Raw genomic sequence first — 25,891 nt, 5'->3', positions numbered from 1 at the left:
AATTTATAAATAATTGTATATTATGAGGTTTAAACTACTAAATTATAAAAAATGTTTAATGCATATAACAGCGTTATAAATAGAAAGTGTAGATTAGTGCATATCAACTAATCACATGATCATAAATTCTAATCTAAGTACTTTAATAAAATTAGGCAGTAAGTGATACCATAAAGATATGATACTTCAGGTATCATAACAGAAAGAGATAATTTTACAAACCATACACATATATGATATTTAAAAGAAAAACTTGTTAGGGAAAATATATCTATTCTTTTCTTACTCTATGTCTGTGTACATTTTAATTCATGTCTACTATTATAATTTGTCTGTTTTAATTCTAAATAAGCAAAATTCACTGGTATCTAGAATGGCAATGGTGGTGATGATTGTGAAACTCTGAATATACCCAATCTACTGAATTGTACACATTGATTTATGAATTTTATGGCATGTGAATTATATCTCAACAAGTCTACAAAATATTTTAAAAAGTAATAGAGGCATTAGAAAGAGAACTGAATGTGTATGAGAATTTACTATGTGACAAAAATAGCATTTTAAATTAGTAAGAAAAAATGTATTATTCAATAAATGGTATTAAGAGAAATATATAGGATCTGTGAAAATAAAAATTGGATCCTTATTCCTCCATTTACTTAAAAATAAATTTCAGGCAGAAATAAATACCTAAGCAAAATATTAAAACATAAAAGTGCACTGAAAGAAAATATGGAGGAATTTAAAAATAATATTGGAGTAAAATTTTTTTTTCTCCTAACTATGACACAAAATAGAGTTGCACACAAAAAAACTAATAAATTTTGCAAGGAAAAAAGGAAAATAATTTCTGCATGGCAGAAAATACATGGCTATTAGTAACAATGTCAAATGATAATAAACTCGATAAACTATTTGTAACAGATGAGGAAAGGTCAAATTTGCTTAATATATAAAGCACTTCTACAAGTCAATGTTTAAAACTTAATAGAATAGGTATATAGCCTAAAGAAAGGAAGTCAGCATATCAAAGAGATATCTGCATTACCTGTTTACTGTAACACTATTCACAATAGTCAAGACATGGAATCAACCTATGTGGGGCGCGGTAGCAACGCCATTCCAAGATGGCGCCCGCTTCCTGGTCAAACCCTGCTGTAAGTCTGACAAACAAGTACTCAGCGCATGTGCAAAGCTTTGTCTCCTCCCCTGCTCCGTGTTGGCCAATCAGATTATGCCCAGTGTACCTACTGCCTTTATAAGCAGCCGCCGAGAACGCCTCGGCGTCTTCCGCATGTAACCAGTTAAGCAATCCCCATTAAAGCGCTGTCAGAAGAACTCCGGTTGCCGTGTCTTCCTTGCTGGTCGAGGGGGCACGACAAACCTAAGTATATATGAATGGATGAACGGATAAATAAAATGTGGCACATATATACAATGGAATATTATTGAGCCACAAAAAAGAATGAAATCCTGTCATTCAAAACAACATGGATAGAATTCAAGGACATTATGTTAAGTGAAATAAGAGAGGGAAAGAAAGATAAATTTCCCATGTTCTCATGTGTGGGAGCTAAAAATTAAGACAACTGATCTTATGGAGATAGAATGGTGATTACAAGAGGCTGAGAAGGGTAGTGGGGAAGAGAGGATAAAGTGAGAATGGTTAATGGGTAGAAAAATACAGTCAGATAGAATAAGATCTAGTATTTGATAGCAGGGTGACTATAGTCAAGAATACTTTATTATATATTTTAAAATAACTAAAAGAGTGGAATTGAAATGCTCCTAACACAAAGAAATGATAAATGCTTAGATACCCCAATTACCCTAATTTGATCATTACACATTGTATGTCTGTATCAAAACATCACATGTACCCCATAAATATACATAACTATTATGTACCCATAATAATTAAAAAGAAAAATATTTTAAAATAATTTTAAAAAATCCTTTACTATTGCAAAAAATAAGAAAAAAGAAACAAAACACAATAGATAATGGGCAAAGAACACGGACAGAGAGAATATATGAATTAGAGTTACATTGGCCAGAAGATAATAAACATAAACTTTATACAAATATGCAGAGATAATGGAAGTATGGGACTAGGTCATTCAGATAACCTTAGGCATTTAGAACCACCAACTATTGTTCTGAAAAGTACTCCCCTGACCACAGACAACACTTCAGCACAGTGATGACCTGGCAGCACTAGATTCTTGAGTTAAAACAGAGCACAGAACATTTGAGACACAACTACTCCAACAACAAAACTATTAAACTGCTATATAGATTCAAGACTCAAGGGGATCTTGAGGAAAGGGCATCCCAGAGACAGTTTCAACCCTTGCCCATCTCTTTCAATAACTAGATTATCATAACTGCTAATATATGTTATTGTTTGGGTATATACACATGTGTACACTTCTAGTAACCTCAGAGAAATGGCCTCAATTCTTAGTACTTCATTTGTAATCTGGCCTTCAAATCAATTCAAAGTAGATATATCACCTCAGAATAGGTACTGGAGAGGACACTTGAAAATTTAGAACATTATACTACATGAAGTATCTATCTATAAACAATCTCAGACTATTATAATTCTCCAAATGGACACATCTTATTCCATTTCACAAGGTTTCTTCTGTTGTCTAGTTGATACTGTGTTCCTTTTTCTTGTAATTCATACCTTCTATTTGTTTTCTTTTGAGACTTTAATCCTAATTAAATTGACTACCAATCCCTATTTAACTCCCTAGATCTCATTATCTACTGTTAAAATCATTTATTCAGTCTTTAATATATCACCCTCATGGGATAAAGGCTTTGAGATCCTCTTTAGTTATGGGAGAATTTTTTTTTTTTTTTTGGTTGCAGTCCCTGATACTGCTGCCATTTTCACCAAGGGAGCTAATTGGAAAAAATAGAAGACTTTAAACTGATACCAATCTTCTTTCCCAATGATGTGGAAACTACTATTTTGTCTGTTTTTTGGAATAATATATTTTCCTTCTCAAAATGACTTATTTGATATTAGGAAGGGATATATAAATTATATACCAATCAATTGAAAATTTCTTTGAATTAGCAAAGTCCTATGCTTATCTTGACACAAGTATTTGAGGTAAAATACTATTATACTGCTATGCTTCCTTAGTTTCAGAAATGAAAGGAGATATTTATGTTAAAGAAAATCAATAGATATTCATAGGCAATGAAGTAATCTATTATAATAAGTTATCAAAATGAATAACAAATAGGGGACATGGAAGGAGCCAAAAACAATCTGAAAAATTGCAATCCAGCACTAGGACCAGATGGCATTCATAGGAGACATCAGAGATAACGAAGCTACTCACAAAACATGCAGTTTATCATTAAAAAGAAGTACTACAGTGAAAGATTAAACACCTCTGAAATTTGGATAAGGGTGACCTTGGTCTTTTCAGTTGTGCTAAACCAGAATAAAAGATTTGCAATAGATATGTAAGTACATCTTCAATAAGAGAAAAATTATAGTGACAAGGCAGCATTTCCCTTTCTGGTTTATCATACTAAACTTCACTCCAATTAATACATCAACATTTTAAAAGAGTTTTTTTTTTTTTAAAGAATTTACACACACACACACACACACACACACACACACACACACACACATTTTAAAGACACAATCACTCCCCCACCCCAAATCCCAAATGATGTGAAGTCTTGTTTGAAAATTCTGAGAAGTTTTGTATAAAATCTTTATCTTAATTAGGAGTATCTGGTAAAACTTGTCATGGATCAAAACAAAAATTGCAGGGGTATATGAGCATTTTCAATTATGGAAAAGATAGCAGCTGTGAAATTCCTTAGAAATACAAAAAGCATGACTTTGAAAATTTTACTGTCTAGAGAATAAAGAAAATTTAAGAGTGTAAATTTCCACACAACAAAGTGTGCATTCAACAAACAGACTTAACTTCTCGATCTGTGCCTCTTAGATTATTCTTGTAATATGGGACTTATGCCTGAGGAGTGGTCATAAGAAAGAGAAAAAAAGAAAACCCTCAGCTATCTCTGTGGTTAAGAAGCAACAGGAGATTAAATTAGTGGGGCCAATTTCAGGAGTTCTGAATGAGATATGCTTTAATTTGGGGCTTTTCCCTTTAACATTCAGAAAATCATAGCTAGTTTTTGAGCTAGAAGCTTACATGATGGTTTACACATTTTGGAAAGACTTAGTTAACTTGGCATCCAGTTTGGACTGCATAAGGAATACGTTCTATCAACAAAGTCCTCCTAACTACCTGCCCTGCCTCTGTATCCATTCTCACATTAATACGGCCACATGGCTGTTTCTATTCAGCAAATCTGAATCATATTACTCACCTACCTGAAACACTTCCCATGATGTAGGGGAATATCCAGGTTCTTCTGCATGGATACCAGGTCCTTTCTAATGTAGTCCTTGCCTCCTCTAGCCTTGTCTTCTACTCCACTACTTCATTTTAGTCTTTGGTATAAAGCAGGAGTAGGGCATCCTAGGCCATTCATCATGCAGCTTCCTCTATCAAGAAGGCCTAACTCACCCTTAGCCTACTCATCCTGGAAGATTTCTGCCTAGGAATCACAGACCTGATTCCTGAAGCCCACCCTAACTTCCAGACAAGTTAATAACATAGAAGTCTGCAATAAGTTATTTTCTCTGCTTAAGCGTGACTCTTTTACTGCACTTCTGCATTATTTTCCTCTATCAGACAAGTGGCTCTTTCCAGACAGGAACTTTGTCTTGCTCTTTAGGGTACCTTCAGGGCCTAGCACATATTACTGCTTAATAAACACTTGCTTAAGTCTAAGCCTGAGAAGATCAAAGGTGTTATGTTTTCTAGGGAGAACTGTCTGTTACTTCTTTTTTTTTTTTTTTTTTTTTTTAACTGGAGAGAGTCTACTAACTGCTTTTGGGGACCACTTGGCCTGACAGAGAACAAAGACTCAAATTTGTGAAACATCCACAGCCACATACATAAGGGCTTACAACACCAGACAGTTTCTTGTAAGTTGGTTGGTTATCAGATGTAGTATTTTGTGTACCATTCTATCTCCCACCACTGCTCTTTGGAGACTGCAGCTTCACGAAGAGTTTCTGAAATGTTCCTGGATAGCCTCTGGCTCTTTTTTTTACATGGTTGTATGCAAGCTGTCACTTTAGGCTACGGTACTCTATGTTCATCTACATGTCCGTTAGAGTCTTTTCTGATCCTCTGGTCTCTCTCCTCACTTGTACGAAGCCAACCATAATAAACCGTTTCAAGAAATTATTTTCACTATCCATTTATTCTATCCATTTCTCTATCCATTTACTCAAACCTCAGTTACTGCTATGTGTGCCTCTTCTCCAGTTAGATTATTAGCTCAAAGATGACACAAACTATTTCTTGTCCTTTTAAAACATTTCCCAAAGTGACTTCTTTCCTTGTCAACAGAGCAAACACTCTATACATATTTGATTAAATTATGTAAACACAAAGAGTTCATTCGTGCAGGACATTCACATACCACTGCTTAATTTATATAACCTTTAAATTTTATAAAGTCATCTCCTAAATACTTCATACTTCACTATAACCCTGTGAGGTAAGATTATTATTCCTGTTTTAATTATGAGAAAACAGAAGTTCAGGGAGTGTGATTTATCTAAGGTCACACAACTAATGTATGAACCCGATTCTTTTGTCAGTGTTTTTTGCACCACACTATGCTGTCAATCTCAGGATCAGACCAAATTTCAGGGGCTGTAAGCACAAAAGACAAATTTATAGTCATCTATCAACAAGTAAAAGTATTTAGCTTATATTATGTATAATCTGAGTATGTAAAATAATAAAAGATAAGGACAGTAAAAAATAGTAGTGATGAAAAAGCCCCAGCATAAAAAGACCAAAAATATTTAATCAACTCTCTTCAAATCCTCATGGGTGACTTTCTAGGAAAAGTTTAATATTAATGGGAACAATAAGGTCAATGCATAACAGTCTCAATGTCCAGAAAGTCAAGTAGAGGGTTCTGTCTGCTAGAGAGCTAAAAAAAAAAAAAAAAAAAAAAAAAAGACAGGCCGTACTGATCTTTCCCCACAAGAACAAACACTCACCTATCACATACCCCTTGCCCATATGGAAAATATGACTGCCTGGAAATATGGGTGATACATTTATCAATACATGTAGTTGGTTGAATGATGACTTACAAAAGATATGTTCACCGAGAACCTCAGAAAGTGATCGTATTCGGTAAGAGGGTCTTTGCAGATGTAATTAAAGATTTTGGTAAGAGATAATCCTGAATTAGGGTGGGTCCTCAATCTATTGACTAAAGTCCCTGTAAGAGACAAAAGATGATGACAAAGAGATAATAGGGGAAGAGGCCATGTGAAGAAGGGGACAGAGACTAGAGTGATGTTGTTACAAGCCAAGGTGCCACTAGAAGTTGGAAGAGGCAAGGAAGGACTGTCCTCTAGAGTTTTTGAAGAGAGTGCAGCCTTGCTGACATCTTGATTTTAGACTTCTGGCCTTCAAAACCATGAAAGAATAAATTTCTTTTAAGACATACAGTTTGTGGTAATTTATTACAGGCAGCTTCAGGAAACCAATACAGTATACAAGAGCTGAACTATAAGAATTAAAATTTATCTCTCTATATGCAGATAATGGGATTCCCCTAGATAACTATATAGTATAATATGATTAAGGATACAAAGAAGTGTGGAGCTAATTTAGCTTAGGGCTCAGGAATGGCTTCACATAAAAATGACACTTTTGTTAAGATTTGAAGTATGAATAAAGGCTTACCAGAAAAAGGTCAGATATATATTTATAATGAGAGTTACAATATTTATGAAGTATAACTTATGAGAAATATAACTTAAAAAAACACACATATATAGCCCATAAGCGTATGAAAATGTGTTTGAATTTCACAAGTATGAGTGAATTTCACAGCAGGACCCACAGATCAACTAATATTGATAGTTATAATTATTTTTTATAACTATCCATACATAAGATGCATTCAGAATCTGATATATTAATGTATTGCTACAAGAGATATCAGCAAATAAAATTTCAGGAAAAGGTAGCAAGACAAAGAGGGCAATCCAGTTGTTTTATTTATATAATACTTGCTTGCCTAAATTAGTCTACTCTAAAACCACATTTAATGTAAGTGAGAATACTGAAGAAATGGAGATTTGCCAGTTGGCTTTGAATACTGCTAACTAAAAGTGAATAACAATGGGTCCCATGAATCATTTTGAAGCTATTTTAAAAAACCTTTCACTAAGAAATTCCTCTACATCATACTAGCTGTAGATTTTACATCAAAGAGATGCCTGGATTCATCATTTAATTAATAAATAGTAATTCAGAAACTGACATTTCTGACAATATGCCACACAAAGACAATTGAAAAAAAAAATTGCAACTAACCCACATTCTTGAAGTCAAAGAAAGCTGATAGAAGAATGTGAATTAAATTTTTATAACCTTAAATAATGCATTAAATAGCTATGGTTACCTGACCTAATAAGAAGCACAGGCTTGAATACTCTGAACAGTGGGTCAGAAACTGGTTACTTAGAAAGCTGTCCTTTTTTTTCTTTTCATTCAATAATCAAATCCTAATTTAAATGTACTAAAGAAGGGACAGTAAAATAAAGAAACAAAAGACACTCATTTGAAGAATAAATGTTCTCATATTGTGCTAAAGTGATAGGTTTTGTTTATGCAAATATTAATTTCAATGGTAACTTGGGCATTTTCAAAAGAACTCTGGTTTCTTAGATATAATGGAGAAAAAAGTGCTCCTTAAGGATGCCACATTCCCCTGAGGAAGAAAAGATACTTTTATTTCTTGTGCTTACCTTGTGCTTAGCATCCTACTTATTTTCTTTCCACTAAGGGCATGAAGTAAATAGGAAAGCTATAAAGATGAATGACAATGGTTATTATTATAGACACAGTGTGAACGATCTCTTCTTGGAGATATTTACAGATGGAACTGTTTGGGATGGTTAAACTTGTAATAAACAAGGGGGAGATAACCCTGATCAGCATTTCCCAAATTAAATTCCATGGAGCACTAGCATACCATGAAATGTTAATAAGTGCTATTTGAGAAAAAGATAGTGATAGTCACTTATTTGGGAAATAGCATATAATATTTATCTCTTGAACAGTCACAAAAATTAGCATGCTAAAGTCCTGAAGTAAAAAAAAGCTAAGTAACTTTAACTCAGTATTTGTGAATTATTTGATCATGAAATTCTCTTCCTGTTAAAAGAAATTATAATACTTTTCTGCCTTATAAGTCTATGGAGTCCTGGAATACTATCCCTAAAAACATAAATAGCATACTCAATATACATTGGCCTTACCTACTTCAATAACATAGTGAACAAAAAAACATTTAGAACATAAATTTATATAAAAATATCTGAAAAGTATGACAGCAAAGAACTTAATTCTTTTCAGTCCATTACCTAAAGGGTTAGTTCATTTTTAATTCATTTTGGCTCCAAGAACATGTAAATTTGGATTGCTGGATGTACTCTGTGTTTCATGTAAAGAAAAGGAAAACAGAATTGTGCTCTATTTATAGAAACAAGTGCCACTACCAATACCTAAAATTACTATATGAGCAGGGGAAAAATTATCAGCATTATAATTTAATCTGTTCTGTCAATAAACTCTATGACATTTCATAACAAAAAAAATTAGGAATGTGAATCTTTCTCTGTGGCAAATTCCTTGTACTCTAGGGGTCATGAAAAAGAAAGGGTGTTATCACTTTATACTTGAGAATTATATTACAACTGGCTGATTATTCAGGATTAATGAGCACAGGGTTAGAAGTTCAGTGGCCATATGGGCAACTGTAATGACTTGCCTTGTGCTAAGCCCCTGCCAACACCACTGATCAGCTTGGCAGGGGTCCCTAAGCCTACCACTGGTTTGGCTCTGTTCCAGCAGGGGACCACCTCAAGCCAGTGGTGCTGCATCAACCCGGTCTTCTTGGCCTCATCTCCAACTGGTTTGGGGATGCTAGTCACTGGGCACATGACTAATTTCTTGAAACCAAACCTCAACTTGAATTCCTTTTCTAGTAATTGAGTCCTCAATCTGTTGCCCTGATACTTGTCTGACTCGATGCCTCACCCAGAATCTGTTCCTCTGAATTTCCTTCTTTAATGCCTTTTAATGACTTAAGTCCTGTCCCTAAAGTCCAGTTTGCTTGTGGCTGTGTCCTTGCTACAGACCAAATTTTAGTCAGGCTCCTCTGAACTCTTTTCCCAACTAGGCCCTGTCCTTGCCAGAGCTGTATAGCTCAGTTTTAGCAAGAATCCTGTTAAATCAGTTTAGAGAGAATCCCCCCGCCCCCCAGTATCTCACCACTCTCCATATCTGATCAAATTCCTCTTCTCCCATCATCCCTCAAGTGACATCTGATTACCCTGGCCTGCCTTCAGCAAGAATCCCTCCTTACCTCTGAGGTTTCTTCTTAGTAATTTGCCATCTCCCAAACCTCCTCAACCTACTGCTTGGTTATAAATCCCTCCTTTTTCTTGTTGTATTCGGAATTGAGCCCAGTTCTATACTGCAGTCTTTTCCCCTCTATTGCAATAGTTCCTGAATAAGATCTTTTTCCCACCAGTGCCCAGCTCTAGTTTACTTTAACATTATCTGCTACCAGATCTCTCTACCTGTCTGGACTCTAATTGATGCCTGTCTTATTTTTACAGTATTCTCTGCCTGTAGTTGGCTGGGTGTTCCTCATGACACAGCCCAAGAAGACCAACTTATCAAAGACAGATAGAATCTTCATATACAACCTGCTGTGTCCCAGTACATTTTTCTAATATCAGAAATTTCCATACAGGACTGAGCTGTCACCTGATTTTATTAACAAGGGCATAGTTCTTCCCTTCTGGATATGACAAGCAAGACTACAACCCCAATTGCTTCTGAAAGTCTTCCTATGACAATGTTGTCATAATTCCTAGTTAAAAAATGTTTAACCAGAGAGTTCTGGGTCAGCAAAATGGTGGCATAGTATTATTCTCCCAAAACAGAATAATTTTGCAGCCATCCATGGACAAAAGTATCTCTGTGAGGAGCCTTGGGATTCATGTAGGAATTTGGGAAACCCCAGTGGATGCCAAGACCTAGGAGGGTTGTTCTGAGAGGGCAGACCTGTAACCAGACTCATGGACTGTGGTCTCAGCTCCAGACCTGGAAATCACCCTGTCTCCTATGGGCTTGGCTATACTCCCATAAGGCTTTGGGCCTCTACCAAAACCATCTACCAAAGGTGCCAAGAAGTGGGGAAAGGACAGTTTCTTTAATAAACGTGTTGGGAAAATTGGATATCCACATGCAGAAGGATGAAATTGGCCCCTTATCTCACCCTACATATAATATTCAACCCAAAATGGATTAAAGACTTAAATGTAAGACCTGAAAACTCCTAGAAGAAAACATAGGGGAAAGGCTTCTTGATATTGGTCTGGGCAAAGAATTTTTGGATACGATACCAAAACTACAGGCAACAAAAGCAAAAATATAATAGGCATATGAAAAATTGCTCAACATCACTAACCACCAAAGAAATGTAAATTAAAACTACAAAGAGATATCCCCTCACACCAGTTATAATGGCTATTATCAAAAAGACATGAGATAAGCATTGGTGAGAGTGTGGAAACAAGGGAACCTTTACACACTCTTTGTGGAAATGTAAATTAATACAGTCATTATGGAAAGAGCTATGAAAGTTACTAAAAAAACTGAACTACCATATGAGCCAACAAATCTACTTCTGTGTATACATCTAAAGGCAACGGCATTAGTATGTGTACAAGATATCTGCATTCCCATGTTCATTGTAGGATTATTTATAATGGCTAAGATATAAAATCAACCTAAGTGTACACTGACAGATGAATGGATAAAGAAAATGTGTGTGTGTACACACACACACACACACACACACACATACACACACAGGAATACCATTCACCTTTAACAGAAAAGAATATTCTGCCATTTGCAACAGCATGAATCAACCTAGAATACATTATGCTAAGTGAAATAAGGCAGGCACAAAAAGGTAAATACTTCATGATCTCATTTACGTGTGAAATCAAAAAAAGGTCAAACTTATAGAAGCAGAGAGTAGAATGAATGGTGGTTACCAAGGCTAGGCTGTGGGGTGGAGCATGGGAGCACTGAAGAGATGTTAGTCAAAGGATATAAAATTTCAGTCAGAAATAAGTTCATGAGATCTACTGTATAACATGGTGACTATAGTTAATAATGCACTGCATACTTGAAAACTGCTATGAGTAGATTTTAAATGTTCTCATCACACACAGAAAAAACAAGTACCTAAGGCAATAGATATGTTAATTAGCTTAATTTAGCCATTTGACGATGTTTGCATATATCAAAACATCATGTAAATGTATACAAGATAAATATATACAATTTTAGTTATCAATTAAAAAAATCTAAAAAACAAAACAAAAACAAGGGTATATTATTAAAATCTAGTGTGGGTCTTTATTATCTCTTGCTTTGGCAAGTACTCCTGACTTAACTTTCCCTCTGCAGTACATTGTTACCTGACTAAACTTTCATCTTGTCATTCCCTTCCTTCAAACTTTGAAATCACAGAGTCTTCAGAATCAAGTTCTAACAACTGAGACAATAGGATCTAGTTTCAATTCATGTTTCCAAACTTCTTTTCCATTGTTCCCATTTACCTATTATTTTCTCTAGGCAAAATGAATTGACTGGACACTTGCTGCATATGCCCTTTGTTTTTCTATTGTTCCCTCCCTTTGCCTAGGCTTATAATGCTTTTTCTTTGTTTCTGCATGTCCAATCTTATTAAACTTCAAGGTCCAGGTACCACTTGCTGGAATAATCTGTTTCTTACTTAATTTTATCTCTTTCTGATGTTCCTTAGCAATTTCTACCTAGTATTATAGTTATTTATGCACTTCTTATATCTTTACTACTAGACCATAAGATCCTTGATGACGAGACCAATGCTATTTTCATCTTTGTATATAACTGCATCTAGAAGAAGCTTGAGCATAGCCAGATACTTACTAAAATTTTTAGAATTAATGAAGCCTCAGTTCTACCAATAGCTCCTTCAGATATGCACTGTTTATTATAAATGGAAAGGATAGCGGATACAGTGAGATGGGATGCATCCTATTGATTTATCTATATTCTCTTGGAGTAAGAGACTCCAGAAGTCATCTACTACAGTGGTTCTCTGCTAATTTCCTAATTTGATATACCTGATCAATGATACTAACATGTGCAACTAATTCTTAAGGATAGACCCAGATATTTCTTTTTCTTCTTACAGAACCTAGTATATAAATAATGTGAGTTCCCTAGCTATAAACCTACCTCCTCTTTCTTTTACTAGTATTTAGAAGACGCAGTTTTGAAAGTATGCTAATATAACCTAACTCCCTCCTTTACAAACCAGGAAATTTGGCCAAGAGTGCAAATGAGTGCTTTTTAAAATCACAGTCAGAAGCAGAAGTGGGATTAAAACCTAGGTCCAGTGAGCTTTTCTCAGACTGTACTGTCTATGATCATTGCTGCTAGAAAAAGTACTCAATGTCCCAATAGGTTATTAGCATTCAAGAGTCATTCATAAACTGGTTTGAAAGAAATTATGAGTTCATATACTCTCTCACCTTTGTTTCCTTCCCCTCCCCTCCTAGTAGTATGGTGCCTTAGCAAAGATAGCTGATTGATGTTATGTTACAGTTCAGTAACAGTTCCTGCTATTAATTGCTTTATAATGATAATTACAATTAATGGGTACAAGATACTTTCTTTTCTAATTGGCTATTACTGGTGAATAACAGCTTGTTACATAATAGAAGACTGTGTTAAATAAATAATCACAATTACAATTCTGAGGTCTTTACTGGTAAACCCCCTCCCCAAATCTAAGTATTTGGATAAACATTAAAGTTTTTTAAAGGCAAAGCCTCTGTGATTACTGGTGGTGGTGGGGGGAAGTTCATCTTTCGTTAAGAAAAAACAGGAAATGAGGACAGTGTTAGGGAAGCCGGGGGACAAAACATGAATTTCCTTTCTTTTAAAAATAAACACACTTAAAAGCTTTAGTATGCTCAGCTTCTCAGTCAATGCATGCATATCGTTTTCAAATATATCCACTTCTTCTCATAGTGCATTATGGAACTAGAAGGGACTCTCCTACTAGCTCAGGTTCAAGATAGGAATGCAGAACCGGACCAACTATATTATACTACATTGAAAAGTGCCTATGGATAAGGTTAGGGGCTCTTCATATGTGTCCCATACAGGACCCTGCATAAAGCTGATCCACAGTCATCACTAAAACAATATCAAATGCCACCACAGCATGGGACTGTCCCAGAGGATGAGGTCAAAGATATTTGTAACAGTCCTTGTCCTCAAGGGGCTTACATATTACATAATCGAGGATTTGTCTTGATTCCAGCTTTAATGTTCTTGGATTAGCCTGTAATAATTTTAAAGTTATAGCCAGACTTTTGTAGTAGCAGCAGCAGTTGTCATAATAATGAGGTCATATGACTTGCTTACAGTCACATAGCTTTTAACTAACAGTTCTGGTTCTAACCCAGTTTGTCTGATTCTAAAGCTTGTGCTGGTACCCACTACTACCTCTTGAAGACAGACCTTCATTGCTAGCATCATTCATCTCTATATCTTCATAGTGCCTCAAGGTTTAAAGACTTTTTATATATACTGTCTCACCCAACCTCCCAATAATATCAGCATCATTTTTCTGATGAAATGGATACTCACAGAAGTTAAATGATTTTTCCCAAGTTCTATTGTATGAATCTGATCAACAACATCTTCAGTTTTTCAAGGTGGAATCATTTGAGTGTGTGTTGTGAAGGGCAGCACTATTCCTTTGCATGAATGGAGGGTCGATGTCAACAAAATAGGAAGTGCACGTAACTTCAGTGTCTGACCCACTAAATACCTAAACAGAAACCTGGTCTGGAAAAGATACATCAAAATCACTTGTATCATTTCTGGCACACATGCCAAAGATGTGCCTATACCTATGACTGAAATAACAGTCACCATTTATTGAAGAGCAGACTATTATATCTATCATCTCATTCAATCGTTTCAGCATCCTGTCTAGACAGATATATTACCCATTTTACAGAAGAGAAACTGAGATTCAGAGGTTACCTGGTCTGTGGCTGGCAAGTAACCAGAATCTAATTCTAAATTAGTCTGACTTCAAAATCTTTCCACTATTCCACAATGTCTTTCTGTAGTAATGTTAGCTTTAGAGCATAATGTTTAAGAAAAGTCTGGTTTCAGATCTCATCCAATGGAATTTTGTTACTATGAGACATCATTATGATAGTGCACAGGAAAAAAGTCCTCTTTCTTTTAAAGTGAGACTTTGTACAAGCTATTCTTTGCATCAGTTTCCTTGTTTGTAAATGAAAAGGGGATAAGATGAGTATTTACCTCAGGGGTGGTATGTAGATGTAATGAAACAAGACTTTGAAAAGCATTTGAAACAGCACCTGGCACAGTTAGCGCTCAAAACATGCTTGCTCACAGTATCATCATTATTAGAATATCCCTTTTTTTAATAGCTCCTCTCTTATCCTATAAGCTGAGTCCTGTCTATTTGTCATAGGAAAATAAAAAGAGTTCTGAAGAAGGCCCCTTCAGAACCTTATACCAAACAAGACCTATAAGACTAGATTTCTATAATTCTTTATTTTCCATGACATCCCCTGGCCTATACTTTGCAAGGCCATCATGCCAGTATGCAAAGTTACCTGAGTTCCTGGAGGACTCTAAGTGTGGGGGTAGGGAGCTGGGTATGAGGGGAGCAGCGCTGCGTAGGGGTGAAAAAGGATATAGAAGATAATATAAAGAGCTTTCAGAGCACATAGTTGCAATCCTAGTACCGACAGGCACTCTGACAACCCCCAAATTCCAGGAAAGCACTGGCAGCGTAAGCAGTTATCACCAACACATTCCTAAGCTACTCCTGGGTTACACCACAATTTAGATTGCTTCCTAAGTGAATACAGTATCAGAAAGCTACCAGTTTTATGGTTCAGTTAGGTATATCTTTATAATGAAAGCAACTAATGAATGTTTACTGAGGTCCAACTTTATAACAGGAAATATGCTGGGCTTTCATAAATATAACTCAATGAAATCAGCACAGTAACTCTACAAGATAGGTATTATATGTATATTTTCATAATTGTGGCAGCACACACAACAAACATATGTTACACAGCCACTAAACATCAGAATTGAAATTCAAATACAGTTTTTCCAAAATAGGGTCTACACTTTTTCCACTGTCATATCAAATATATGAGACTGGACTTAATACTCATCTACGGAAATAGGATGACAGCCTGTGGAAAACTGGATGCCATATAGATGGTGGAAGATAGATTTTAAGGTCCACGTGGTAAGTGATTCAGTTATGGATTAAGAATCATAAAAGCCAGATATAAAGTGTTCTTTGAAAAATCATCATCTAAACATTTAAATTTCACTAAAAAAACTGAAAAACTATCCCAAATTGCTATGATTACCTCTGACAGAATATCATCTTCATGATATTCTGCATTTTCAGTTGATATGCATACCTTTCACAAGCACAAAACATCTACTCAGTTTTTTATTCTATTTCAATTCATCTGCTTAAAATAGGTGCCATTCTAAATGCTTTGAATATATTTCAGATTCTAGCACTAAACTGTAATAGAATGTTTAGTATGATACATGTAGTTCTGATAAACAATGGATGTCTGTAAAATAAGACACCTCTTGCTCTTAAGAAGTTCACAGTCTACTGGGGTAGATGAAGTTGCCAACAAATAACTACAGTCTGATATGGCAAGTAGATAATTGAGATATGGGAAGGGAAGCAAGGTGACCGAAGATGAAGCTGGAAAAGGAGATTAGAACCTTACACGCCACACAGAATATTTGGACCTAATTACCCATTCAGTAGAGTTAACCTGAAGATTTCAAGTAGAGACCCACGAATAAATTTATTCTAGTATGTGGATTAAAGGAAGTAAAATCAAGAGTTGGAGAATCAACAGAAAGGTTTTGCAATTGTCCAGGCTAGAATTCTGTGCTAGTCAAACATTTATGAAACATTGACAATGTACCAAGAACAGGATCAGACAACCAAATATAACAAGGTTTTTGTCTTCAAGAGCACAGTCTGGGGGCTGGGGCAACAGATAGATAATTTATCAGTGATGGTAAGTATTAGAAATGGAATTAGAATAGTCGCTGTAGAGATGAATAGAAGGAATAGGCTCAAAAGATATTTCAGGCATAGAAAAATAAGACTTCGGAACTGATCAAATTCAGTACCTGAGACCATGATAGGAATCAAGGATGCTTCCTAGAATTCTAACTTGGACTTGATGCCATTTACTGAAGGAGAAAATACAAGAATGAGGAGTTGACATCTCCTGCTAACTTCCCCCATTTCTTCCAGAGACATCACAAATGAGATAATAAGGTTTCCACAAGACAAACATTACAAATCCAAACATTACCATTATCATCATCTTAGAGGAAAAAAAGTTGACTTTGTCAGAATATTACAATATGGAGGTACAGGTTAACATTGTCAGAAGAAATTACCTCAGTCACAAAATCCTCCTAAAGGTATTGTCAATGAATAAAGATGTATTATCTTACTGACTTCTAACTAAAAGCAGCAAAAGAACAAATACCAATAATCCTTCCCAAATGTGAGAGATACTCAATCTAATTATTCTCTGTTCTTCATTTTAGGGGGCAATCTGCAATCCTAGTTACTGTTCAAATGGAGGTAAGCAGTGTCCTGCAAGACTTGACCTGGTCAATTCAGAGACCTTCCTGGAGACAGATGGGGCCACAGGAAGTCTGGCAACACAGTGGTCTCAGGGAAGGTGCTATACCAGCTGGCATACCACTCAGTGACTCATTCTAGCAAAGACTTTGAGGAATTGCAAGGATTTCTATAAAAAGTCTCCCTAGTCCCTGTTGTCCCAGGATATTAAACACACAGATTGACATGTTAATTAGAGCTAGAAGAAAACCTCTTAAAAGAGGCAATTTTTAAAAAATAAAAAATGTAGGCCAGGCGTGGTGGCTCACGCCTGTAATCCTAGCACTCTGGGAAGCTGAGGAGGGTGGATTGCTCGAGGTCAGGAGTTCGAAACCAGCCTGAGCAAGAGCGAGACCCTGTCTCTACTATAAATAGAAAGAAATTAATTGGCCAACTAATATATGTAGCTAAAAAATTAGCCAGGCATGGTGGCGAATGCTTGTAGTTCCAGCTACTTGGGAGGCTGAGGCAGAAGGATTGCTTGAGCCCAGGAATTTGAGGTTGCTGTGAGCTAGGCTGACGCCACAGCACTCACTCTAGCCTGGGCAACAAAGTGAGACTCTGTCTCAAAACAATAAAATAAAATAAAAATGTATACGATTTTATAGGGAAAGATGTACTTGATAACATAAGTGGATGCCTAGCAAAACATATGAATACATTTTTAATATAATTATTTCCACCTAATATTTTATCACATTTTGCTGGCTGTGAAAAAAATTTGGATAAAGTGATAATACATATTTTATTAAGGGGAATTTTTAATGACAACTTTAACTTGTAAGATGACATAAAAATCAACCATTAAGCTCTTCCACTGACTGCTACAAGTCAGTGAGAATATTCAGTAGTCCTGAGCAAGAGTGAGGAATTTTTTTTATGTTATAGATACTGCAAATTCAGTGTTGTTCAATATTTTATTGAAAACAAGTTGGAACCAAAAATTAAGCTACATTACTTAATTCAATCCAACAGTCATTGAAACATTCATCCTGGATTAATGATTTCCTCAAAGTTGGTGAAGATATGAGGAAAAGGATACTCATATATTATTGGTGGGAATGTATGGTGAATACATTTTAAGTGTAAAATCTAGCATCTGTCAAAATTTTAAATTTGTATAACATTTGACCCAGCAATTCCCCAAGAAATACATTCCCAGTGGGCAAGGATATATGTATATAAAGCTATTCACTACAACATTATTGAAAAATGAAAGCCACACTATATTATCATTTATAGGGGAATGTTTACAGTATGGCATATTCATATTATGGAAAATCCTGGGCACAGTCCTTAAAAAAAAAAGAAAACAAATGTACTGATATGGAAGAGTGTCTATGATAGATCATTGAAAGAAAAAAGAAGGTTGCAGATATTTTAGTTTACACAGAATCATCCCTTTTTATTAAAAAAAAATTGAAACCATACGGAAGTGTGTCATACAGAAAGATGTAAGACAGAATATGCTCCGAATTCTTACCCCTTATTTACTTTAAGAGTAGGACTCTGTGGTGGAGGAACTTTCGTTTTTTACTTTACACATCTCTGAATGGTTTCAATTGTTTATAATAAAAACTTTTATAATTTTAAAATAATAATTTTTCAATGTTTCACATTTTTGAAAAGCATAATCTATGAGATAATTTACCAAAGATTCCATCTTTAGATCTTAAACTGGTAGCCATCTGAACTTTGAGAATCTAGAAAACCTTAATAGTCTGTTACCATCAGATAAGGGGCCAATATATGGCCAACACAATAATAAATTGTTTAGAGTGTGGGCACAACCCAGGAGCCTACCAAAGATTTTTTTGGTACAGATATTGAAATACCTTCAGAGCTAGGGAGTTCCACTAATGGGAAGTGGGAAGAAAATGCACTTCATATCTGTGCTGCTGAGATAAAAATTAAGACTAAACATCAATTTAATTGTGAAAGCAAAAAGAAAGAAACCAAAAGTAAAAAACTAAAGAATAACTGAGAACCATATTTAAGCCCCAAACCATGTTCATCAGAAAAAGACAACTTGTGCTAAATTAGACAGAAAGGCAAAAAACAAGGGGCAGGAGCGACAGATTGAAGGGAAAAGAGTCTTAAAGGCAATCCACCTGAAGTTTCCAAAGTTTGGTTTTTGATCCCTACAGTGGATCAGAGGACAACCTGAAAGTCAGGTAGCGCCAAAGCAGCTGTGATGATTTTCATAACCCCCTTCAAATATACTATGAAGCCACACTGCAAATTGCCACTTTCTTTCTTTCTCTAAGTATCCAGGGCATTCGAAGATCTCCCAGGCTTCACGTTCAATTCTGGAGAACGTCCAGGCAGTTAAACATCGACGGGGTGTGTGACATGCACACACTTTCCCTTCAGAGGCCACTTCAGCCAGTAACTGGGCAAATCTGTAGAGTGCAGAGCAGTGACCAGTCTGCGACTGGAAATCCGCCCGAAACCAAAGAAAACACGTCTTCGAGGTCAAAACAAGCAAACCGAGGCAGGGTACTGGCCAGGAAAAAGGGCAGCTAATCCCAGAGTCATAATCACACACGCGCGAACCTGACCTGACCCACACCTACTCAGCAGCGAGTGCAAAGCGGGGGTCCAAGGCGGGCAGACAGACGCCCAAGGAGCTTCCTCTGGCAGCGGATAAGGCCCTTCCGTGCCACTTTCCCCGCCCTCCCCAGTCAGCCCTCGCCAAGTAGCCACCCCCGGCTCCACCCCGTCTCGCTGGGCCCCGCCCGTGGCCCCCTGGCACCCAGGTGGCTCATTGCTGAAGGGCTCCTAGGTTCTGACCGGAGGTCAGCTGCGCTCCTGAAGGAAGGAAGACTAGTCACCCGCACCTCAGGGGCACCATACTCACCCTCATAACCCACACCTCCGACTTCGCTGCGGCTCCTACCACCGCCTTCCTCCAGTCGGGCTACAGCCCCCTGGGTCTTGGGAGCAGCCATTACTCGGCCGAGAAGAAAAGGGAGGGCTGCTGGGCGGGGCGAGGGCGGGGCTTCGCTAACACCTACCAGACTGTAGGCGCACTTTCCATTGACGCTATGTTTTCTCCACGCCTACGCCGTGCCGTCACGCTCTGGGCCAATAGGACGTGGCAAAAGGAACTCAATCCCCGCCCCTAACCGCTGCCACCACGCCCCCTTCCGGGATGGAGAGGCCAAGAACTACAATTCCCAGCGTGCCGCGGGGGCCCTGGGAGGGGAGGGCTGGACGAGGCGCTGACGGGCGGGGGTGAGCCCGAGAGTGCCCCAGCGTGTTCGCTTAGTTCAGTGAATCAGAACAATGACTCCGCCGCCGGGTCCCCGGGAGCGCTTCTGAGGACAGTGAGCAGCCGCCGCCTGGAGAGCGGCGGGCGGCGCAGCCTCGGCGGCGCGGTGTCAACGCTGGGCTCGGGAGCCCCCGGCGCAGACCCTGCCCAGCGCCCGCTGTCCGCGGGAAGCCGCCGGGCTCCTGCGCTGCAGCCGCTACTCGGGAGCTGTGCATTGTTGTAAGCCGGAGAAGGGGCGCGGGGATTACAAAGCCTGAAGACCCCGGAGCCCCCTTCGCCATGTGGATACCTACGGAGCACGAGAAATACGGCGTGGGTGAGTCTCCGCGGGGCGAACTTTTATCCCGCTCTGGCCCGAGCGGGTGCGCATTCTCGTCCTTGTCCCCGCGCCCCTCTCGCTCCTCCCGGCTGGAAATGCCTAATCCTGGCACCGCGCAGCGGGTCCGAGCTTTGCGGAGCCGGCCCCGGGCAGAGGGGTGCGCACCAGGGTCTTGCGCCCCGCCGCCCGCTCGGCGCTGCCCGCAGCCGCTCCCGGAGCGCGGGGACCGCCGAGGGGAGCGCGCGGCCGGCCCGCCAGCTCCGGGCTCTGCCTGCGGAGTTTGGAGTGGCGACCGACTGGGCGTGTGTGTGTCAAGTTGGACGAGGAGGCGGACGGGGTTCCGCTCGCTCCTTCCCCTTCTTCCCCAGAGCAGCGGGGAGACGGCAGTGAGCTGCACCGATTTCCCAGGGTGGAGAGGGAGACGACGACAGTCGGGCAGAGAGAACACCCCCAAAACAGTCGGGAGGCGCAAAACCTCCCCTCCGGCTCGGGCCAGCATTCCCGGAGTGCAGAAGGTGGCACGGTCCTCCGGAGAGCCGCGCTGACGGACGGCCCGCGCCGAGCCTCCTTCCTCGCTCCTGTCCCGGTTCCCAGGGTGTGTGTGTCGGGGGCGGGGGCTCCGGGAAAGCTCCACATCTGCGCCGCCCCGCTGTTGGGGCTTCGGAGGGGAACGGGCATTTCAGCGGTGTTTTTATTTCTGGCCACCCTCTCCACCCGGGGCGGGCACAGCGGGGCGGTGGTGGAGGACGGCTGTGGAGTGATAACGGGGAGGTGAATCAGAAAGCCTGGGTCTCCGAGGCTCGGAGCCAGCTTTTAGGAAAGGACTACTCTGAGGCTGGCGTTCGGAGAAAAAGGAGCAGGATAGCGCTCGCTGTTCTGTGCAAAGGTGAACAACAAAGGACATTAATGTTGACTGATGTATACAGGAGTCTCCCTTCCTTTTCCTCCTCCCATTTCAGGCGGGTTACAGTTCCCGTTTTTGTTGTTTGATTTCAGCTGGGTCGCCCCTTGACAGTTACTCCTTTTAGGGTTGAGACTATTAGGAAGCCAGGCTCTCTGACAAGCCTGCAGCGGCCAAATGCAATTATAACCTCCCAGAAGGTCTAACAGAGAGAAAGCATTATGGATCTTACTAACAATCTTTATTTCCTACAATGCCCTGTCCTGCCGACTGGTGTACTTTTTTTGTTGTTTTTTAATTCAGGAGAGAGCTAGTGATTTAGATGCTGTGTAGTTATCTGCTTATGTTCTAAATTCATTCTCCTGCAATGTAAAAAATCTGGAAAGCCTTTCCAGGGAGACATAGCCACAGGGCGTTTTTTTTTTTTTTTTTTTTTTTTTTAACTTTGCCTGAGGATAGGACTTTGGAGTCCACTGAGAGGACTGGATGATTAAACAAAGTCGTTCTCATTTTTTACACTAGCTTCGATTCTGGATTGTGACTGGTTACAATCAAGCAAGACAATAGTTTGTCCTGGACCCACCTTTGGGAAGGCTTTCCAGCTTTCCCTCTCTTCAGAGTGAGAGGGGAGCCTTTGCCAACGGCTCTACTGGCAAGGAACTGATGGTAGTGGTTTTTATTTTGCTTCTCACTCTCCTCTTTTTTGGGGGTAGATTAACCCTTGCTAGGAAGAAGGCATTGCCTTTGCTGAGCTGGTGAGGAAACGGAGGGCATCGCCTCCACACCGGCTTTAACACTCGGTGCAGAAAGCGCTAAGCCATCCAGGCCACTGTCCCGCTTGGAGTTGATCCCAGATGTTGCTTTCTTCCAAGTGTTAAATTATACAGATTATGGGTGGGATTTATTTTCTTGATTTCTCTACATGCCAGGTCACAGCTGGGGTGCTGATATTGATTAGTTCTTTTCTCGCTATTCCTTACAAGCTGTGGGCAGAGGCTTAAAAACCACCCTGGGATTTCCTGGACCGGCAAACCGGATATATCACTCAAATGTTTTGGGCTCCAGCAGACACCTCAGTTTGGGGTGGTTGTGATTTGGTTGCAGAGTAGAGGGAGGTAGAAGGGTGTTCACACATTTGAGAAAAGGAGATTGAGTGAGTTGAGAGGTGAGAGCAGAGAGGGATCGTCTGCCCAAAATTATTGCTGTTGGTCTCATTTATACAGCATCGCACATATAGGAATGTTAATCATCTTTTATTAATTTTTGAGCATTTGGATTGTGGAATGCTTAGCTGTTTTTTAGAATCCATCTGTTAGGCGTGCATGTATGTGGTGAAATTTTTGCTAGGATACTTATGTGTGGACTTTATTTTTCACCATGGAGAGCACTGTTTGTAGGCTGCTTATACTGCAAGTTGTTTTTTTTTTGAACCTTGGTTAGTGGTTATGTTTTTGTCATTTAGTTCTTACAAATATTAAATAAAAGATACGGGCACAGATGTTTGATATCAGGTGTAGTATAATAGTAATTCAGTTTCCTTATTCTTTGAAAATCAGTCTTTGTAATTTAGAATACCTGAAGTTTCAGTGTAAATTGTATATTTCTGCAGTTATACTTCTTATGACCATCATTTGTGTTTGGGATAATTATGTCTTTGTATATTTATGATTAAATTTTAAGCAACATACTGGAAACATAGATAAAATCCTTAAATTTTATAACTGTAGTAAGATCTATGAGAGAGAGAAATTCTTTTTCAAATATGATTTGTGGGCATTATCTCTTCCCTTTAATTAATGAATGACCTTAAAACAATGTATACTCAGTCATATACCTAAGTGTTCTGATTTTAGGAAAAACTATAGTGATAAATTTATAGTTCTGAGAGACAGGGACTCTTATCTTTTTAAAAACATGTTAGCAGGCACAATGATAGGCATATTTCATCTTAGGAGATTCTAGTTAGCTCCTGGTCCTATTCTAGATACTGCTGCCAACTGTGTGATCTTAGGTAAGTCAGTCGACCTTTCTGGGTCCCAGCCTCTGGGTCAAGTACCTAAGGTAAACTCCTGGTATTAATTCTGTAGTGCTCTTCCAACCAAATGTTTCCTTTGGTTAGAAAAACATTTGCATTGTTTTTCATTGTGTAGAGATTTCCATAAGAGAAACATTTTTGTTAAGATCAGACATAAACAACAGCTACCTGGGAATCTGCCAGACCCAAGGTGATGGTTGCTCATTTTCTCAATCTGATTCATTCTGTCTCTCTGTGTCTCTCTGTCTCTCTCTCTAGAAGGAGCTCCATGGGCAGTGACTAAGGCATTATTTTTTTTAAATTTATTTTTAATTGACAAATAATCGTGTGTGTATACACACACACACACACACACACACACACATATATATATATTAATTTTTAGAGATAGGATCTTGCTATGTTGTCCAGGTTGGAGTGCAGTGGCTATTCACAGGCACTATCATAGTATACTACAGCCTCTAACTCTTACCCTCAAGCGATCCTCCTGCCTCAGCCTCCCAAGTAGCTGGGATTACAGACAAATGCCACCTCATCTGGCTGTATATATTTATGGTGTATAGTATAATGTTTTGACATATGTTTACAATGTTGAATGATTATATCAGGCTAATTAACAAATCTATCACGTGACATACCATTCTTTTGTGGTGAAAACATTTAAAATCCATTCTAGCAATTTGAAATACACAATGCATTATTACTTATTATACTCATCATTCTGTAGATATCAACTCATACTTATAAAATGGCTTTCTTAAAAACGATGAAAGATAACAAGTGTTGGCTAGGATGTGGAGAAAAGGGAACTTTTATGTACTATTGGTAGGAATGTAAATTAATATAGCCATTATGAAAAACAATATGGCAGTTCCTCATAAAACTAAAAATAGAATTACCATATAATCCAGCAATCCCACTACTAGGTATATATCCAAAAGAATTGAAATCAATATGCTGAAGAGACATCTGCACTCCTATGTTCATTGCAGCACTATTCATATTAGCCAAGATATGGAAGCAACCTAGGTGTCCATTTTCAGGTGAATAGGTAAAGAAAATGTGGTATATATACACAATGGAATACTATTCAGCCTTAAAACGGGAGAAATACTGTAATTTGCAATTTGGATGAACCTGGAGGACATTATGCTAAGTGAAATAAGCCAGGCATAGAAAAATAAATATTGTATGATCTTACTTACATGTGGAATCTAAAGAAGTTGAACTCATAGACATAGAGATTAGAACGATGTTTATAAGAGGCTGGGGAAAGAGAGTGGTTGGGGAAAGGGTAGATGTTATGTTGATCAAAGGATACAAAGTGTCAAACAGGAGGAATAAGCTTTAGTGATTTTGCACAGAATGGTGACTAAAGCATTCTTGATTGCCTACTCACACATTTCCTCAGATGACTATCTGCCTCCTGCATGCCCTCATATGTCATCTCCTGCCACCCCCCCCACCTTAAAGTGGTGGGAATTATTCACAGAGAAAGCCAAGACCATTGAAAATATGTTTGTCTGTTCATTTGTCCAGCAGGTATTTTTGCAAGCATTGCCAGGTGAGCTATGGAGTCTTCCTGAGCTGCAGGCTATACCACTCAAACCTAGCCAGGTATTTTACATGTATGAGCCTGGCTAAGCTTATGGGAGAACATGGGCTGATCAGTGCAAGAAATTCATGAGCTTTATAAGAAACAAAACTCAGAACAAGCTGATCTGAAGGTCATATGTGTTATTTTTTAAAAAATAAAGTGTGATAGTACTAGTATCATTGAGTCCTCACAAACATTCCTGTCCTCTATTTGTCTTGAGGTGGTTTTTGATTCATTAGGGTAAGAATCATGTTCCTTTTTGAAGCTCCTTCTGTATTAAGGGAAAGATGTACCTTCTCTTATTCATGCAGGATCCTTAGAGTGTCTCTTCCTTCAGAAGGGTGCTTTAATGATAGCCTGTGTGAGAAAGAGTTATGATGATGTGTTACCTTTCCTCTTTCTTTTCTCAATTTCTTAAAATGTTTTCTATTATTTGTACCATGATGGATCTAGATAACATGTAGAGCTAAATACTGATGTGTTGCTTGGGATTGTTTGCGAGACTTAGAGCCTGATCCAGGATGCTAAATTTTAAGTGCGAAGACAAGAGGAAAGATTTATACCTCCAAGTAAAATATCATGGAAGAGCTGTGCAGACAGTGGGATGGTAGCTGATGATCTTGATCTGGCCTCCTATGAAAATAACCTATAAAAATGTTTCCCTCTTTTGGTCATTCTCCTAAGTGATGATTCTTTCACTAGGCTCCCAGAGCCACAGAGATGCTGCCCTTCTTTCTGGTCTTGTTTTTTCCAGAGGCTGTTTATCGGAGGTACCAGAA

The 25,891-nt window shown here is 38.5% G+C and overlaps 2 protein-coding genes across 10 annotated transcripts in view; one reads left to right on the top strand and one right to left on the bottom strand.

Moving 5' to 3' along the window:
• The window catches only part of ZNF277 (zinc finger protein 277), a 95,558-nt gene extending 75,589 nt beyond the window's left edge, over positions 1-19,969 (bottom strand). Inside the window, exon 1 of one of the 3 annotated variants that reach the window (XM_012736146.2) lies at positions 19,847-19,969. In XM_012736146.2, the coding sequence (XP_012591600.2) occupies positions 19,847-19,937 (91 nt within the window). In that variant the 5' untranslated portion in view covers positions 19,938-19,969. The remainder of the gene's footprint in view (positions 1-19,846) is intronic. The other 2 variants (XM_012736147.2, XM_012736148.2) reach the window with 2 other exon arrangements.
• Positions 19,970-20,222: 253 nt separating this feature from the next.
• Positions 20,223-25,891, top strand: part of DOCK4 (dedicator of cytokinesis 4) — a 424,117-nt gene continuing 418,448 nt past the window's right edge. For all 7 annotated transcript variants that reach the window (XM_012736139.2, XM_012736138.2, XM_012736141.2 and 4 more), the window contains exon 1: positions 20,223-20,576. In XM_012736139.2, the coding sequence (XP_012591593.1) occupies positions 20,540-20,576 (37 nt within the window). In that variant the 5' untranslated portion in view covers positions 20,223-20,539. The remainder of the gene's footprint in view (positions 20,577-25,891) is intronic.

The sequence above is a fragment of the Microcebus murinus genome, chromosome 9, assembly GCF_040939455.1.
Source record: "Microcebus murinus isolate Inina chromosome 9, M.murinus_Inina_mat1.0, whole genome shotgun sequence".
Taxonomy (NCBI): Eukaryota; Metazoa; Chordata; class Mammalia; order Primates; family Cheirogaleidae; genus Microcebus; species Microcebus murinus.
This window is presented reverse-complemented; position numbering and strand designations above follow the sequence as displayed.